Source organism: Oncorhynchus keta, chromosome 14, assembly GCF_023373465.1.
Source record: "Oncorhynchus keta strain PuntledgeMale-10-30-2019 chromosome 14, Oket_V2, whole genome shotgun sequence".
NCBI classification, from domain to species: domain Eukaryota; kingdom Metazoa; phylum Chordata; class Actinopteri; order Salmoniformes; family Salmonidae; genus Oncorhynchus; species Oncorhynchus keta.
Genome location: NC_068434.1, coordinates 8,657,368 through 8,674,222, shown reverse-complemented (window position 1 = coordinate 8,674,222; position 16,855 = coordinate 8,657,368). Strand labels below are relative to the sequence as shown.

General features: G+C 44.3%; 1 protein-coding gene across 1 annotated transcript in view; it reads right to left on the bottom strand.

The window, feature by feature from the left end:
- The window catches only part of LOC127907182 (uncharacterized), a 251,290-nt gene extending 235,501 nt beyond the window's left edge, over positions 1-15,789 (bottom strand). The window contains exons 1-3 of the mRNA XM_052460972.1: positions 15,280-15,789; positions 13,881-14,448; positions 13,669-13,727 (exon numbers count right to left, since the gene is read on the bottom strand). Of these exons, the coding sequence (XP_052316932.1) occupies positions 13,703-13,727; positions 13,881-14,448; positions 15,280-15,709 (1,023 nt within the window). The 5' untranslated portion in view covers positions 15,710-15,789 and the 3' untranslated portion in view covers positions 13,669-13,702. The remainder of the gene's footprint in view (positions 1-13,668; positions 13,728-13,880; positions 14,449-15,279) is intronic.
- Between the last annotated feature and the right edge of the window lie 1,066 nt (positions 15,790-16,855).

Sequence of the window (16,855 nt, the reverse complement as noted above, 5' to 3'; positions counted from 1 at the left end):
AGCCTACAACCCATCATGCATCAGCACAACTAATATAATAATACCTCCTCACAACTTCATAATCACATCCTGGATATTGTTCACAAAGTGTTTCAGGGTAGGAGTGCTGATCTAGGATCAGGTCGCCTCCTGTCCATCAAAACGTATTCAGTTTGATTTAAAAGACAAAACTGATAATTGATCAGCACTCCTTCTATGAGACCTTGTGAATATGAGCCTTTGTGAAAGAACCTTTCTGGCATGTGCTGGCTAGACAGTACACAGACAATTCAGATAGTCTGACAGACAGACAGAAGAGTAGATACAGATGGATTGATTGATAACAACAGAAATAACAAAGCAATTATAAATAATTGTATTTTATAAGGCTAGCTATATAATGTCAAAAAGAAAACATATTTAAAATATAGTAACGTTCACCTTCACATGTGTTATCTTACCATGACAGAATTATAGGCTAAGTAGGCTAGCGGACGATTAATGTATTGTAAACTTTCGTAAATATTTGACTCACCTCAAATCACACGTGTCAACGCGCAGTTTTAGTGTTGAACTGAAGAATATCTTCCGCATGAACTTTCTCTGGTCTGGAGCTGTATTGTTGCGTCATTTGGAACGCTTGAGCGTCATAATCCGTTCAACGCGCCTGCTTGATTGACAGCTCGGGGTTCTCCTGCGCATCTGTGTCCAACAGTCGATATTGTTTAGCTACTCATAATTGATAAAGACATTTATAACTATTTTCACTTGTATTTTTGCCTAAGGTTATTTGGAATTCTATGTTGTGTGATTTGTCTTTGCATGGGCCTAAAGTTCAATGAAATACAAACAGCAACCATAGCCTACAAACATTTCCCACACAAATACAAATGTGGGTGTTTAGTGAGAACACAAAATAATAACATTACAGCCATAACTGTACAAACAAACATACAATCACAACTCTGGTGCACCTGTCCAGGTCAAACTGTTCAGTATGTCACCATCACCAACTGCTGGACGACACCTGTTCCCCGGGGTACAAGAATCCAGTTGATCCGTTTTCAATTGACCACCGTTACATTTACATTTAAGTCATTTAGCAGACGCTCTTATCCAGAGCGACTTACAAATTGGTGCATTCACCTTATGACATCCAGTGGAACAGCCACTTTACAATAGTGCATCTAAATATTTTAAGGGGGGTGAGAAGGATTACTTTATCCTATCCTAGGTATTCCTTAAAGAGGTGGGGTTTCAGGTGTCTCCGGAAGGTGGTGATTGACTCCGCTGTCCTGGCGTCGTGAGGGAGTTTGTTCCACCATTGGGGGGCCAGAGCAGCGAACAGTTTTGACTGGGCTGAGCGGGAACTGTACTTCCTCAGTGGTAGGGAGGCGAGCAGGCCAGAGGTGGATGAACGCAGTGCCCTTGTTTGGGTGTAGGGCCTGATCAGAGCCTGGAGCTACTGAGGTGCCGTTCCCCTCACAGCTCCGTAGGCAAGCACCATGGTCTTGTAGCGGATGCGAGCTTCAACTGGAAGCCAGTGGAGAGAGCAGAGGAGCGGGGTGACGTGAGAGAACTTGGGAAGGTTGAACACCAGACGGGCTGCGGCGTTCTGGATGAGTTGTAGGGGTTTAATGGCACAGGCAGGGAGCCCAGCCAACAGCGAGTTGCAGTAATCCAGACGGGAGATGACAAGTGCCTGGATTAGGACCTGCGCCGCTTCCTGTGTGAGGCAGGGTCGTACTCTGCGGATGTTGTAGAGCATGAACCTACAGGAACGGGCCACCGCCTTGATGTTAGTTGAGAACGACAGGGTGTTGTCCAGGATCACGCCAAGGTTCTTAGCGCTCTGGGAGGAGGACACAATGGAGTTGTCAACCGTGATGGCGAGATCATGGAACGGGGCAGTCCTTCCCCGGGAGGAAGAGCAGCTCCGTCTTGCCGAGGTTCAGCTTGAGGTGGTGATCCGTCATCCACACTGATATGTCTGCCAGACATGCAGAGATGCGATTCGCCACCTGGTCATCAGAAGGGGGAAAGGAGAAGATTAATTGTGTGTCGTCTGCATAGCAATGATAGGAGAGACCATGTGCGTTTATGACAGAGCCAAGTGACTTGGTGTATAGCGAGAATAGGAGAGGGCCTAGAACAGACGCAATCAAAGCGTGGGCCGCGCCGGAGATGCCCAACTCGGAGAGGGTGGAGAGGAGGATCTGATGGTTCACAGTATCGAAGGCAGCCGATAGGTCTAGAACAGGGGTGTCAAAGTCAAATGGACGGAGGGCCAAATAAAAAATTTAGCTACAAGCCGAGGGCCGGACTGTTCGAATGTTCATTGAAACATTTTTAAATGACGCATATAGTCTAGTGAACCTAATTGAACCTACTGAAAACCTAACAAATATATTCCAATATGATCAGATAAATAAAGCAATATTTTCTTATGGCTCTGTCAGTAATCTTTAATTTTCAACAGACACAAAAGACAAATTTCCTTTATATAAAAATCCCCATAACATGAACATTAAATGAAAGAAACCGGTATTCAAGGCACCATCAGTAGCCTATATTTTCTATTTTAGCAAAAGTGGGCTAAATTTACTTCAAAGAAAAAAACAATAATAGCAATTTTCTATCATCCACTCAACTGAAATATTTTTAAAATATAATTGGATTGAAATACAATAAAATAAAGTGCAAAAATCTATTAATCAAAAACAACACTTTGTTTAAGGAGAAGTAACATGCAGTGAAAACAAATATTAAACTTTAACTTTTAAACTTGAACTGAGTAAAAACTCTAAATATGTGATTGCACAGTAATGTTCACTTGTTTGAGGTTGAGGGTGATACTTGGTAGTGTCCCATCTTTTCCACAAGTTCATCAATGTTCGGGGTAAGGCTCTGAGCTGAGGAAATCCTCAGAATTGAGTGGAGGTGTTCAGCAGTAAGTCGACTTCTGTGTGATGTTTTGTTCAAGTTCATCAAAGAAAACAGTTGTTCACACAGGTATGTGCTGCCAAACATAGACAACGTTTGAGCAGCCTGGATGCGCAGCTGGGGCATTGTGTCGGGGAGGAAACGGGCGAACTCCGCAGCACCCACTGCCGCATATTTTGCCCTCAGTGCATCATTGCATTGGAGGTCAATCAACTCCATTTGGAGGTTTGGTGGTGAGCTTTCCACGTCAACAGCAAATGGGTTACCGAGCAGTTCCAACCTGCTTTTTTGTGCTTCAAAGTCAGCAAATCGGCGCCGAAAGTCAGCGGCAAGCATACCTATTTTATCAGCCAACTGTGCGCTCGGGAACGCACTGGTAGAGAGCTTCTCTTTCATGGTCTGGCAGCTGGGAAAGTGGCTCAAATTTTCTTTCCGCATCTGCGTCTCCCACAGAGTCAGTTTGGTTTTAAATGCCTTCACTGTACTGTACATATCAGAGATGACACGATCCCGACCCTGCAGCTGCAAGTTCATTGCATTCAGATGACTCGTAATGTCACACAGAAAAGCCATTTCACACAGAAACATTTCGTCTCGGAGTTGTGTTGTGTCTTTCCCTTTGCTGTCCAAGAACAGACAAATCTCCTCACGAAGCTCGAAACATCTTTGAAGCACCTTTCCCTGGCTTAGCCATCGCACCTCTGTGTGATAAGGCAAATCACCATGCTCCGTTTCTAACTCCGTCAGAAATGCCTTGAACTGGCGGTGATTCAAACCTTTGGCTCTGATAAAGTTAACTGTGCGCGTGATGATGCTCATTACATGCTCCATTTTCAAGGCTTTACCGCACAACGCTTCCTGGTGTATGATACAATGATAAGCTGTCAGCTCACCTGTCGCGTTTTCCTCTTGCATCTTTTCCCGTATCTTCGCCACCAGTCCGCTCCTGTGTCCACACATCGCAGGTGCTCCGTCGGTTGTCAAACCCACGAGTTTTTCCCAAGGCAGCTCCATCTCATTTACACATCTTGACACCTCTTCATACAAATCATGCCCCGTAGTTGTGCCATGCATAGGACGTAAAGCCAAAACTCCTCTGTCACGCTTAGGCTGGAGTCCACTCCGCGGATGAAAATTGACAACTGGGCAATGTCAGAAATGTCGGTGCTCTCATCCACAGCCAAGGAATATGCAATGAAATCTTTTCCCTTTTTCACAAGCTGCTCTTTTAGATTGATGGACAACTGGTCTACTCTCTCGGCAATGGTGTTTCTGCTCAGACTCACATTTAAAAAGAGTTGCCTTTTTCTGGGCAAACTTCGTCACAAACTTTAATCATGCAGTTTTTGATGAAATCCCCTCCGTAAATGGCCGGGCTGATTTAGCGATCTCTTCTGCCAAAATAAAACTGGCCTTGACAGCAGCCTGGCCTTGTGATTTGGCTTTTTTGAACAGAGCCTGTCGAGATTTGAGGCCTCGTTTTAATTCCTCTGCCTTTTGTAGCCTTTGTTCCATGTCCATATTCTTGTTTTTGTCCGCGTGTTTCGTTTCATAATGTCGTCTCAGATTATACTCTTTCAGTACCGCCACACTTTCTCCACACAGAAGACACACAGGTTTTCCAGCTACCTCCGTGAACAAATACTCCGACTCCCACCTTGTTTGAAACCCCGGTTCTCAGTGTCCACCTTCCGTTTTGCCATTTTTGATGGGTATCTGAAAGTTAATTTTACTGTGATGCTGACAACTGCTGTGCCAATAAATATTGAAATGAAGCAGCCTACTGCTCGGTGCGTCACCGTTGCATTGTGGGAAATGTAGTATTGGTGCGTGTAAAAGATCTGCGGGCTGCCGGCTTGCTGCGGTCTGCGGGCCGGTTCTAATAATAAATCAAGATCATCCCAGGGGCCGTAAAAAACCTTCTCGCGGGCCGGATGTGGCCCGCGGGCCTTGACTCTGACATATGTGGTCTAGAAGGATGAGAGCAGAGGAGAGAGAGTTAGCTTTAGCAGTGCGGAGCGCCTCCGTGATACAGAGAAGAGCAGTCTCAGTTGAATGACTAGTCTTGAAACCTGACTGATTTGGATCAAGAAGGTCATTCTGAGAGAGATAGCGGGAGAGCTGGCCAAGGACGGCACGTTCAAGAGTTTTGGAGAGAAAAGAAAGAAGGGATACTGGTCTGTAGTTGTTGACATCGGAGGGATTGAGTGTAGGTTTTTTCAGAAGGGGTGCAACTCTCGCTCTCTTGAAGACGGAAGGGACGTAGCCAGCGGTCAGGGATGAGTTGATGAGCGAGGTGAGGTAAGGGAGAAGGTCTCCGGAAATGGTCTGGAGAAGAGAGGAGGGGATAGGGTCAAGCGGGCAGGTTGTTGGGCGGCCGGCCGTCACAAGACGCAAGATTTCATCTGGAGAGAGAGGGGAGAAAGAGGTCAGAGCACAGGGTAGGGCAGTGTGAGCAGAACCAGCGGTGTCGTTTGACTTAGCAAACGAGGATCGGATGTCGTCGACCTTCTTTTCAAAATGGTTGACGAAGTCATCTGCAGAGAGGGAGGAGGCGGGGAGGGGGAGGAGGATTCAGGAGGGAGGAGAAGGTGGCAAAGAGCTTCCTAGGGTTAGAGGCAGATGCTTGGAATTTAGAGTGGTAGAAAGTGGCTTTAGCAGCAGAGACAGAGGAGGAAAATGTAGAGAGGAGGGAGTGAAAGGATGCCAGGTCCGCAGGGAGGCGAGTTTTCCTCCATTTCCACTCGGCTGCCCGGAGCCCTGTTCTGTGAGCTCGCAATGAGTCGTCGAGCCACGGAGCGGGAGGGGAGGACCGAGCCGGCCTGGAGGATAGGGGACATAGAGAGTCAAAGGATGCAGAAAGGGAGGAGAGGAGGGTTGAGGAGGCAGAATCAGGAGATAGGTTGGAGAAGGTTTGAGCAGAGGGAAGAGATGATAGGATGGAAGAGGAGAGAGTAGCGGGGGAGAGAGAGCGAAGGTTGGGACGGCGCGATACCATCCGAGTAGGGGCAGTGTGGGAAGTGTTGGATGAGAGCGAGAGGGAAAAGGATACAAGGTAGTGGTCGGAGACTTGGAGGGGAGTTGCAATGAGGTTAGTGGAAGAACAGCATCTAGTAAAGATGAGGTCGAGCGTATTGCCTGCCTTGTGAGTAGGGGGAAGGTGAGAGGGTGAGGTCAAAAGAGGAGAGGAGTGGAAAGAAGGAGGCAGAGAGGAATGAGTCAAAGGTAGACGTGGGGAGGTTAAAGTCGCCCAGAACTGTGAGAGGTGAGCCGTCCTCAGGAAAGGAGCTTATCAAGGCATCAAGCTCATTGATGAACTCTCCGAGGGAACCTGGAGGGCGATAAATGATAAGGATGTTAAGCTTGAAAGGGCTGGTAACTGTGACAGCATGGAATTCAAAGGAGGCGATAGATAGATGGGTAAGGGGAGAAAGAGAGAATGACCACTTGGGAGAGATTAGGATCCCGGTGCCACCACCCCACCCCGCTGACCAGAAGCTCTCGGGGTGTGCGAGAACACGTGGGCGGACGAGCAGAGAGCAGTAGGAGTAGCAGTGTTATCTGTGGTGATCCATGTTTCCGTCAGTGCCAAGAAGTCGAGGGACTGGAGGGAGGCATAGGCTGAGATGAACTCTGCCTTGTTGGCCGCAGATCGGCAGTTCCAGAGGCTACCGGAGACCTGGAACTCCACGTGGGTCGTGCGCGCTGGGACCACCAGATTAGGTGGCCGCGGCCACGCGGTGTGGAGCGTTTGTATGGTCTGTGCAGAGAGGAGAGAACAGGGATAGACAGACACATAGTTGACAGGCTACAGAAGAGGCTACGCTAATGCGAGGAGATTGAATGACAAGTGGACTACACGTCTCGAATGTTCAGAAAGTTAAGCTTACGTAGCAAGAATCTTATTGACTAAAATGATTAAAATGATACAGTACTGCTGAAGTAGGCTAGCTGGCAGTGGCTGCGTTGTTGACTTTGTAGGCTAGCTGGCAGTGGCTGCGTTGTTGACACTACACTAATCAAGTCGTTCCGTTGAGTGTAATAGTTTCTACAGTGCAGCTATTCGGGGGCTAGCTGGCTAGCTAGCAGTGTTGATTACGTTACGTTGCGTTAAAAGAACGACAATAGCTGGCTAGCTAACCTAGAAAATCGCTCTAGACTACACAATTATCTTTGATACAAAGACGGCTATGTAGCTAGCTATGTAGCTAGCTACGATCAAGCAAATCAAACCGTTGTGCTGTAATGAAATGAAATGAAAATGTGATACTACCTGTGGAGCGAAGCGGAATGCGACCGGGTTGTTGAAGTTATATTCGGTAGACGTTGGCTAGCTGTTAGCTAGCTAGCAGTGTCTCCTACGTTAAGGACGACAAATAGCTGGCTAGCTAACCTCGGTAAATTAAGATAATCACTACTACACACTCTAAACTACACAATTATCTTGGATACGAAGACAGCAAAGACAACTATGTAGCTAGCTAACACTACACTAATCAAGTCGTTCAGTTGAGTGTAATAGTTTCTACAGTGCTGCTATTCGGTAGACGGTGGACGTTAGCTGGGCAGTAGACTACGTTAGGACGACGAAATACGATAATTACGCAATTATCTTTGATACAAAGACGGCTATGTAGCTAGCTAAGAAGAAATTGCTAAGTTTAGACAAATCAAACCGTTGTACTATAATGAAATGTAATGAAAAGTAATGAAAAGTAATACTACCTGCGGACCGAAGTGCGAATGCGACCGCTCGCTCCAAACTCGCTCCAACCCGCAAGGCTATCAAACAAGCTAAGCATCAGTACAGAGACAAAGTAGAATCTCAATTCAACGGCTCAGACACAAGAGGCATGTGGCAGGGTCTACAGTCAATCACGGACTACAAGAAGAAATCCAGCCCAGTCACAGACCAGGATGTCTTGCTCCCAGGCAGACTAAATAACTTTTTTGCCCGCTTTGAGGACAATACAGTGCCAATGACACGGCCTGCAACGAAAACATGCGGACTCTCCTTCACTGCAGCCGAGGTGAGTAAGACATTTAGACGTGTTAACCCTCGCAAGGCTGCAGGCCCAGACGGCATTCCCTGCCGCGCCCTCAGAGCATGCGCAGACCAGCTGGCCGGTGTGGTTACGGACATATTCAATCAATCCCTATACCAGTCTGCTGTTCCCACATGCTTCAAGAGGGCCACCATTGTTCCTGTTCCCAAGAAAGCTAAGGTAACTGAGCTAAATGACTACCACCCCGTGGCACTCACTTCCGTCATCATGAAGTGCTTTGAGAGACTAGTCAAGGACCATGTCACCTCCACCCTACCTGACACCCTAGACCCACTCCAATTTGCTTACCGCCCAAATAGGTCCACAGACGATGCAATCTCAACCACACTGCACGCTGCCCTAACCCATCTGGAGGATGGAGGAATATCTAATATATAATAATAATATATAATAATATAATAATAATATAAATAATATATAAAAGAAAAAAAAAATCTATGTGAGAATGCTGTTCATCGACTACAGCTCGGCATTCAACACCATAGTACCCTCCAAGCTCATCATCAAGCTCGAGACCCTGGGTCTCGACCCCGCCCTGTGCAACTGGGTACTGGACTTCCTGACGGGACGCCCCCAGGTGGTGAGGGTAGGCAACAACATCTCCACCCCGCTGATCCTCAACACTGGGGCCCCACAAGGGTGTGTTCTGAGCCCTCTCCTGTACTCCCTGTTCACCCACGACTGCGTGGCCACGCATGCCTCCAACTCAATCATCAAGTTTGCGGACGACACAACAGTGGCACAGGAAGGCCATAAAGATCATCAAGGACAACAACCACCCGAGCCTTTCCGTTCACCCCGCTATCATCCAGAAGGCGAGGTCAGTACAGGTGCATCAAAGCTGGGACCGAGAGACTGAAAAACAGCTTCTATCTCAAGGCCATCAGACTGTTAAACAGCCACCACGAACATTGAGTGGCTGCTGCCAACACACTGACTCAACTCCAGCCACTTTAATAATGGGAATTGATGGGAAATTATGTAAAATATATCACTAGCCACTTTAAACAATGCTACCTAATATAATGTTTACATACCCTACATTATTAATCTCATATGTATACGTATATACTGTACTCTATATCATCTACTGCATCTTTATGTAATACATGTATCACTAGCCACTTTAACTATGCCACTTTGTTTACATACTCATCTCATATGTATATACTGTACTCGATACCATCTACTGTATCTTGCCTATGCCATCACTCACTCATATATCTTTATGTACATATTCTTTATCCCCTTACACTTGTGTCTATAAGGTAGTAGTTTTGGAATTGTTAGCTAGATTACTTGTTGGTTATTACTGCATTGTCGGAACTAGAAGCACAAGCACTTCGCTACACTCGCATTAACATCTGCTAACCATGTGTACGTGACAAATAAAATTTGATTTGATTTGAAATGGGACCATTTTCCTGTCAAAATGTAAGTACTTTTTGGTGTCAGGGAAAATGTATGGAGTAAAAAGTACATTATTTTCTTTATGAATGTAGGGAAGTAAAAGTAAAAGTTGGCAACAATATAAATAGTAAAATACAGTACAGATACCCCCCAAAAAACGACTTAAGAAGTACTTTGCAGTAGTTGTACTTAAGTACTTTAAACCACTGGCTATCATCAATAAATGAATGCGTGGGGATGTTTCATATGATTTCAGATCATCTTAACTCCCCACCACCATTTATTGTATTACAGAAAACCACTGAACCACCACTGCAATATAGACCTACACTAAGAACAAGGTGCTTTCTACAACCTAAAAGTATTATTCCTCTGTCCCCATAGGAGAACCCTTTTTGGTTCCAGGTAGAACCTCTTCTGTGCCGAGGTAGAACACTTTTGGGCTCCATTCCACAGAGGGTTCTACCTGGAACCAAAAAGGACTTTCCTTCGGTGACAGCATAGAACCCTGTTGGAACCCCTTTTTAGAAGAGTGTCCTCAACAAGTTCAACCTGTTAAGTTTACACCATTTCATTCTGTCCTCAAACTGCTGATTGGTATTCAAGATAACATGCAACAGAGCACCACCACCGTTGAAGGTTTTCATCAACCTCTTAAATAGCAGTGTTCCAAGAACCTCCACCAGGGGTGACTGTAGTATCCTCAAACGGACAGAAAAGGAGACACAAGAGGGCCCCCACACTCATTTTAGATCCCAAGGGGTCTTTATTTTCATACTGGATGCTCTCACCCTCATCACTTTCTCCTTTGTCATTTTCCATTCATGGCATTTCAACATTAAAACAGAGGGGCACATCACACTCATGTCTTTTTTTGGAACTCAAATCACACACACACACTATTATAGCATCTTGTTTACATTTCTCACATTGTAGGTGTCCAGCTGAGGCCCTGGATGGACCATATTGCAATGAGATGTGCACAGGGGTATGTACAGTTGATGTCGGGAGTTTACATACACCTTAGCCAAATACATTTAAACACAGTTTTTCACAATTCCTGACATTTAATCCAAGTAAAGATTCCCTGTCTTAGGTCAGTTAAGATCACCACTTTCTTTTAAGAATGTGAAATGTCAGAATAATAGGACAGAGAATGATTTATTTCAGCATTTATTTATTTCCCACATTCCTTGTGGGTCATAAGTTTAAATACACTCAATTAGTATTTGGTAGCATTCCCTTTAAATTGTTTAACTTGGGTCAAACGTTTTGGGTAGCCTTCCACAAGCTTCCCACAATACATTTGGTGAATTTTAGAACAATTTTTGTTTCATCAGACCAGAGGACATTTCTCCAAAAAGTACAATCTTTGTCTACATGTGCAGTTGCAAACCGTTGTCTGGCTTTTCAAGGGTGGTTTTGGAGCAGTGGCTTCTTCCTTGCCGAGGGCCTTTCAGGTTATGTCGATATTGGACTGGTTTTACTGTGGATAAAGATATTGTTGTACCTGTTTCCTCCAGCTACTTCACAAGGTCCTTTGTTGTTGTTCTGGGATTTGCACTTTTTGTTTTGCACCAATGTAAGTTCATCTCTAGGAGACAGAACGCATCTCCTTCCTGAGCGGTATGACGGCTGCGTAATCCCACGGTGCTTATACTTGCGTACTATTGTTTGTACAGATGAATGTGGTACCTTCAGGCGTTTGAAACTTGCTCCCAAGGATGAACCAGACTTATGGGGGTCTACAATTTTTATTCTGAGGTCTTGGCTGATTTCATTTGATTTTCCCATGACGTCAAGCAAAGAGGCACTGAGTTTTAAGGTAGGCCTTGAAATACATCCACAGGTACTGTTAGGGTTGCGTCAATTCTAATCTGGTATCAGGATAAATATGACATTGAGTCACCGATTGTATACTATTTATTTTTTATTAGCTAAGCAATAAGTGGTAAATGCAATTTTATGCAATTGTATGCGATGCAGTTTTAAGACGGTCCCTTAACCCTCTGAGCAGAGGATGGCACATTTTTAGCTACATTTCACCTCCAAAAAGGGAATTCAGTTAAGAACAAATTCGTATTTACAACGACGGCCTACGAACAGTAGGTTAATTATTATATTATTTTTATATTTTTATTAACTGCCGTGTTCAAGGGAGGAATGACAGATTTTTACCTTGTCAGCTCAGGGATTCTATCTAGCAACCTTTCGGTTACTGACCGAACACTCTAACCACTAGGATACCTGCTGGTTACTGACCCAACACTCTAACCACTAGGATACCTGCTGGTTACTGACCCAACACTCTAACCACAAGGCTACCTGCTGGTTACTGAAGGCATGAGGAGGTAGGCTCTGCTCTTTTGCACACCAGTATCTCTACGTGCACATGACCATCTGATCATTTATCACTCCAGTGTTAATCTGCTAAATTGTAATTATTCGCCTACCTCCTCATGCCTTTTGCACACATTGTATATAGACTCTCTTTTTTTTCTACTGTGTTATTGACTTGTTAATTGTTTACTCCATGTGTAACTCTGTGTTGTCTGTTCATACTGCTTTGCTTTATCTTGGCCAGGTCGCAGTTGTAAATGAGAAATTGTTCTCAACTAGCCTACCTGGTTAAATAAAGGTGTTCTCAACTAGCCTACCTGGTTAAATAAAGGTGCTCTCAACTAGCCTACCTGGTTAAATAAAGGTGCTCTCAACTAGCCTACCTGGTTAAATAAAGGTGTTCTCAACTAGCCTGCCTGGTTAAATAAAGGTGTTCTCAACTAGCCTACCTGGTTAAATAAAGGTGAAATAAAAATAAATAAAAATAAAACATGTAAAAATGTAATTGTTTTGTGGGAATATTAAAGATCCACATCTTTTGAACTACCCTGCTCTCTGCGCCTGACTCCTGCACTCACTACTTATTGAAGCCGTGACTCCATGGTGCTGAAAAGAAACCTCTGCTGTTGGGACAGCTTTATGTCGACCCTAACAGTTTGTGGGCACCGTTTGTTAAAGTTACAGTGCAATTAATGTATTGTTTAGTGTTGTGTTGTGTAGTGGCTTTGCTGGCATTCATCTAAAACATTTTGGGGGAGTTTTCCCCACCAAGATGTACATGCTGCAATCACCACGGGGTGGGTGAATTATAACACATCAACCCTGTTACCTATAGATAGACAGTCTAGAAATGTTTAAACTATTTACATGTGTTTGGTAAGCTTGCATTCCATTCCCCCTGTCACATGGGGATCTATGGTTGATTCTAGATGAAATAGTCAACTCTGTTACAGTCAACCCTGTCACTTTATTTGGCCCTTAATAGGCACTTGCTATAGTATGTATTTGTTACTCTTGAGATGGGAAACATGTTTTATATTAAGTTGAACATGTGCTCTTTATGACAGAATGTTAGAATTAGGTGAAATAAAAGTTACACTCCCCAAAAGGTACTCAACTAGTGGAATGACCCAAGTACTGAACTGGAGGTGGGAGAGCTAACGATGCGTCTACTGTTGCTCTCTCCTCAGACTCTTAGAGAAGCTATTTCAATCTGATATTTCTCCTATGGTCTAAAATAGATGTGTATAGAAGACTCCTCTCTAATATAACGTGTCACACATTGTATCAAACTGATGGAATGTCAGGTGTCTCATTGAAAGTCTAACATCTACCATGACTACTGGATGTTTCAATTCTAATAAATAACAAAACAATCCACACCGTAACAACAATATTGCTTTTTTACTAAATGCTTTTATTAAAGAGTAAACCTTTGCAAACAAAAATGACATCATCAAACATCACTGGCCTGACTTGAGCAGCTCTGCCCGGGGATGGAGCCAGCAACTTAGCTGCTACCGGTCCGGTCCAGGCTACCTGCAGACCTCCTCCCAGACCTCCTTTTCAGCACCTCCCCTTAACAGGAGAGGTGGTGGAAATGATCAGAGTTGCATTCACCTTGAATAAAGATGAGAAACTCTGGTCTGTGGAGCCACTGGTCTGAGGGGAGGACTTCTGTTGAAACCATTTCCATTTTTGGGATATTTTCTAGGACTGTAGAGGTGGTGATCAGAGATGAATTTAACTAGGATACAGATGAGAGTCTCTGTTCTTGGGAGGAGGGTCAGTGACCTTCGATGGTTTGTTGCCTGATAAAGAGGAAACTTGCTGGCTTGAGGAGACTATAATGTTTTGAGGAGGAAATGTGGCTCGATGACTTAAAGAGGAGGAGGAATTATTGGGCGACACTTTTAATTACCAACGTAACCTCAGTGGAACTGTGGCTTCATTGAGTTCCAGCTCTAGGCAGACAGCACATCAGGAAGGCTGTAAGAGATCACAGAGACAGGTAAGTATCTATATATTTACATGTGTGTTGCATGTACACTAAACCCTCACATTTGGATAATGTCACTTTTTAAAGTGATGCCATGTATATTAACAGTGTAAAACATGAATAGATGTTTAAACATGCTTTACCTCATCCTAATTTTCTTCCAGATGCTTGGCTTTTTCTTTGTCTTTGTGTTGGAGATTGGCTCTGATGTGTCAGCCTCTTCTGGAGCTTCTAGCTGCTGGCTGTCTGGCCCCCCCTGATGGTTCTCTGGCCCCTCCTGCTGGTTCTCTGAACTCCCCTCCTGGTTCTCTGCCCATGCCTGTTGCCTCCTTGGCCCCTCCTGCTGGCCATCTCCAGATGCAACAGGCTCTTGGCTTACTTGTTGGCCTGTCGCCCACCCCGGCAATTCCTGACCTTGGTTGAAGTCGTGGCTGTGTTGGGTGGTTGGACACCGGGTGATGTACTGGGTGCTGAACTTCTGGATTTGCTCATCAGCCTCCAGATTAATCTGCTCCAGGTACTTTTCCTTCATCCTCTCCCTCTCCTCCTTCAGTTGTTGATGAGTGTGTTTTTTAAGCAGGGACCGCTCTCTCCACTGCTTATTGAAATCCTCCATCTTCTTCCTTCTCTCCTCAGCCTTCAGCAGCTCCTTCCTCTTCTCCCTCTCTCTCTCTGCCCGGGTCATGGTTAGCCTTATGGGTCCAGGGATGACTGGCAGGGGAGAAGAAGTAGAGTTCTCATTCAACTTAGTGGATCTGGTGTCAACTTAAATGTAATGGACACAGGGAATTAGGAATAGAAAACACAATTGGATCTCAATGATTCTTTACTCTTCTCATTTGAGCATGGCATGGAGTTTGTTAATACATTTAAATAACTCCCATCCTGAATTGACCTGACCCAGAGTTTAACATGAGTCCCAAATGGCACCTATCCTTTGTAAAGTGCCAGGGCCGGCCCTAGGCATATGCGATTGCTTAGGGCCCCATGGCAACTAGGGGCCCCCTGACCCCCCCAAAACCTTTTTTGGTCATATTACCCAGGGGCCTTGAACTACAGTGAGCCCCCATTCATTTTGTTAGTCAATTTCATTCAGATATTATCTTAACATTCCATAAGTCATGACAAAATGTGTACAATTGAAGGAAATAGATTTAAAAACAGCCAATTCTTCTCTCTGCCCCATGGGAAAATGTGTAGAATTGCAGCAAACTTGCTTAAAAAATGCAATATGTTCTCTACGCCTCGTTGCAAAGTGTAGATTGGGAGGAAATGTAGTCAAAAACCTGAACAAAATGTTTCTTAGGGCCTCAAAAGGCTATGATGCACTACTTTAGACCAGGGTCATTGAGATCCAGTTGAGTTTTCCATTCTAAATTCCCTGTGTACATTACATTTAAGTTGATACCAGATCAGCTTGACCATTTTGGACAGTAGTTTTATATTGAAACAATGATGCAACATGATGACTGGTGTGGAACGTATGTGTGTAGAGGAGACTACAGAGGATGATGTCATAAGTAGAGGGAAAACAGGTCTTACCTATGTGGACGATCTTATCGCCCTCCTCAGCTTCTCTCTGACAGGTTCTCTCGATCTTTTTGAGGTTCCTCTTCTCCCACTTCTTGTTTACCCAGCCCACGGCTCTCCTTCTGATACTTTTATCAGGTGGGAGAATGTCCTCCTTGTCATCTTCCTTCTCCTCCTCTAAGTCACCCCTCTTGTACTCAAGGATCTCCCTTCTTTCCTCTTCCACCATCTCCTCTCTTTTTTGTGCCTGTATTATTTTTTGTCTCTCTCTAATTAAAGATAAATGGCATTTAATGGCTTTCTTTCTCTCCTCCTCTCTCTCATCCTCTCTCTGCCTCTCCTCCTCTCTTAGTCTCAACATTTCTTTCTGTCTAGCGATTTCAATCTCTCGTTTTCTATCCTGCTCCTCTTGTTGTCTTGCCCTCTCCTGTTTTCTTTCCATCTCCAGCCGTCTTTCCTCCTTCTCCCTCCTGATTTGTTGTCCTCTTTCTATGTGTTCTCGTTCCCCCTTCAACACTTCTAACCTCCCTCTTTACGCCTATTGAAAACTTCCCGTGCTTTTGCTTTAACATTAACTACTACATGTTTCTTCATGCTTACTTCCTTTCCTCTCTCTTCTCTTTCCCCGTACTCTTCCTCTGCTTCCTTAATCACTTCCTGCTTTTCTTCAATCTCTCTCTCCTGTTCTATCTCCAGTTCATTCTGTCCCTCAATTTCCCCTAAAATATTTTTCTGCCCCTCCTTTCTTCTTCCTGCTTCCTCCCTTTGTCTCTTAATCATCTTGTCTTTCTCCATCTCTTTCTGTTGCTGATCTCTTAATTCCATCTCTCTCTGATTGTCATTGTCTTTCTCCATTTCTTTCTCCTTCTCCTTTTGTTTCTGTCTCTCCTCTTGTTGTTGTCGTCTGTGTATCTCTTCTATCTCTCTCTGTCTCTTGTTCTCCCTCTCTCTTCCCTCCTTCTCCATGTCAATTTGCTTCTGTTTCCATATATTTTCTTCTTCTTGATCTCTCTCAAACATGATCTTTCTCTCCTCTTGTTGTTGTCGTCTTTCTTTCTCTCCCATCTCTCTCTGTCTCTCTTTCTCTTCGATCGCTCTCTGTCTCTCTTCTTCTCCTCTGATATGTTTTTGTCTCTTTTCCATTATCTTTCTTTTGATCTCTCTCTGTCTCTCTTTATCCTTCTCTTGTACTTCCTCTTTCATCTCTTTTTGCATCTGTTTACATATTTCTTCATCATTCTCTCTTTTGATCTCTCTCTGTCTCTCTTCTTCTCGTTCTTCCTCTTCCATCTCTTTTTGCTTCTGTTCAAATAGTTCTTCTTCATTCTCTCTTTCAATATCTTTCTGTCTCTCTTTCTCCCTCTCTCTTTCTTCCTCTTCCATCACTATTTGCTTCTGTTTACATCTTTCTTCTTCAATCTCTCTTTCAATCTCTCTCTGTCTCTCTTCTTCTCTTTCGATATGTTTTTGTCTCTTTTCCATTATCTTTCTTTTGATCTCTCTCTGTCTCTCTTTCTCCCTCTCTCTTTCTTCCTCTTCCATCTCTATTTGCTTCTGTTTACATCTTTCTTCTTCAATCTCTCTTTCA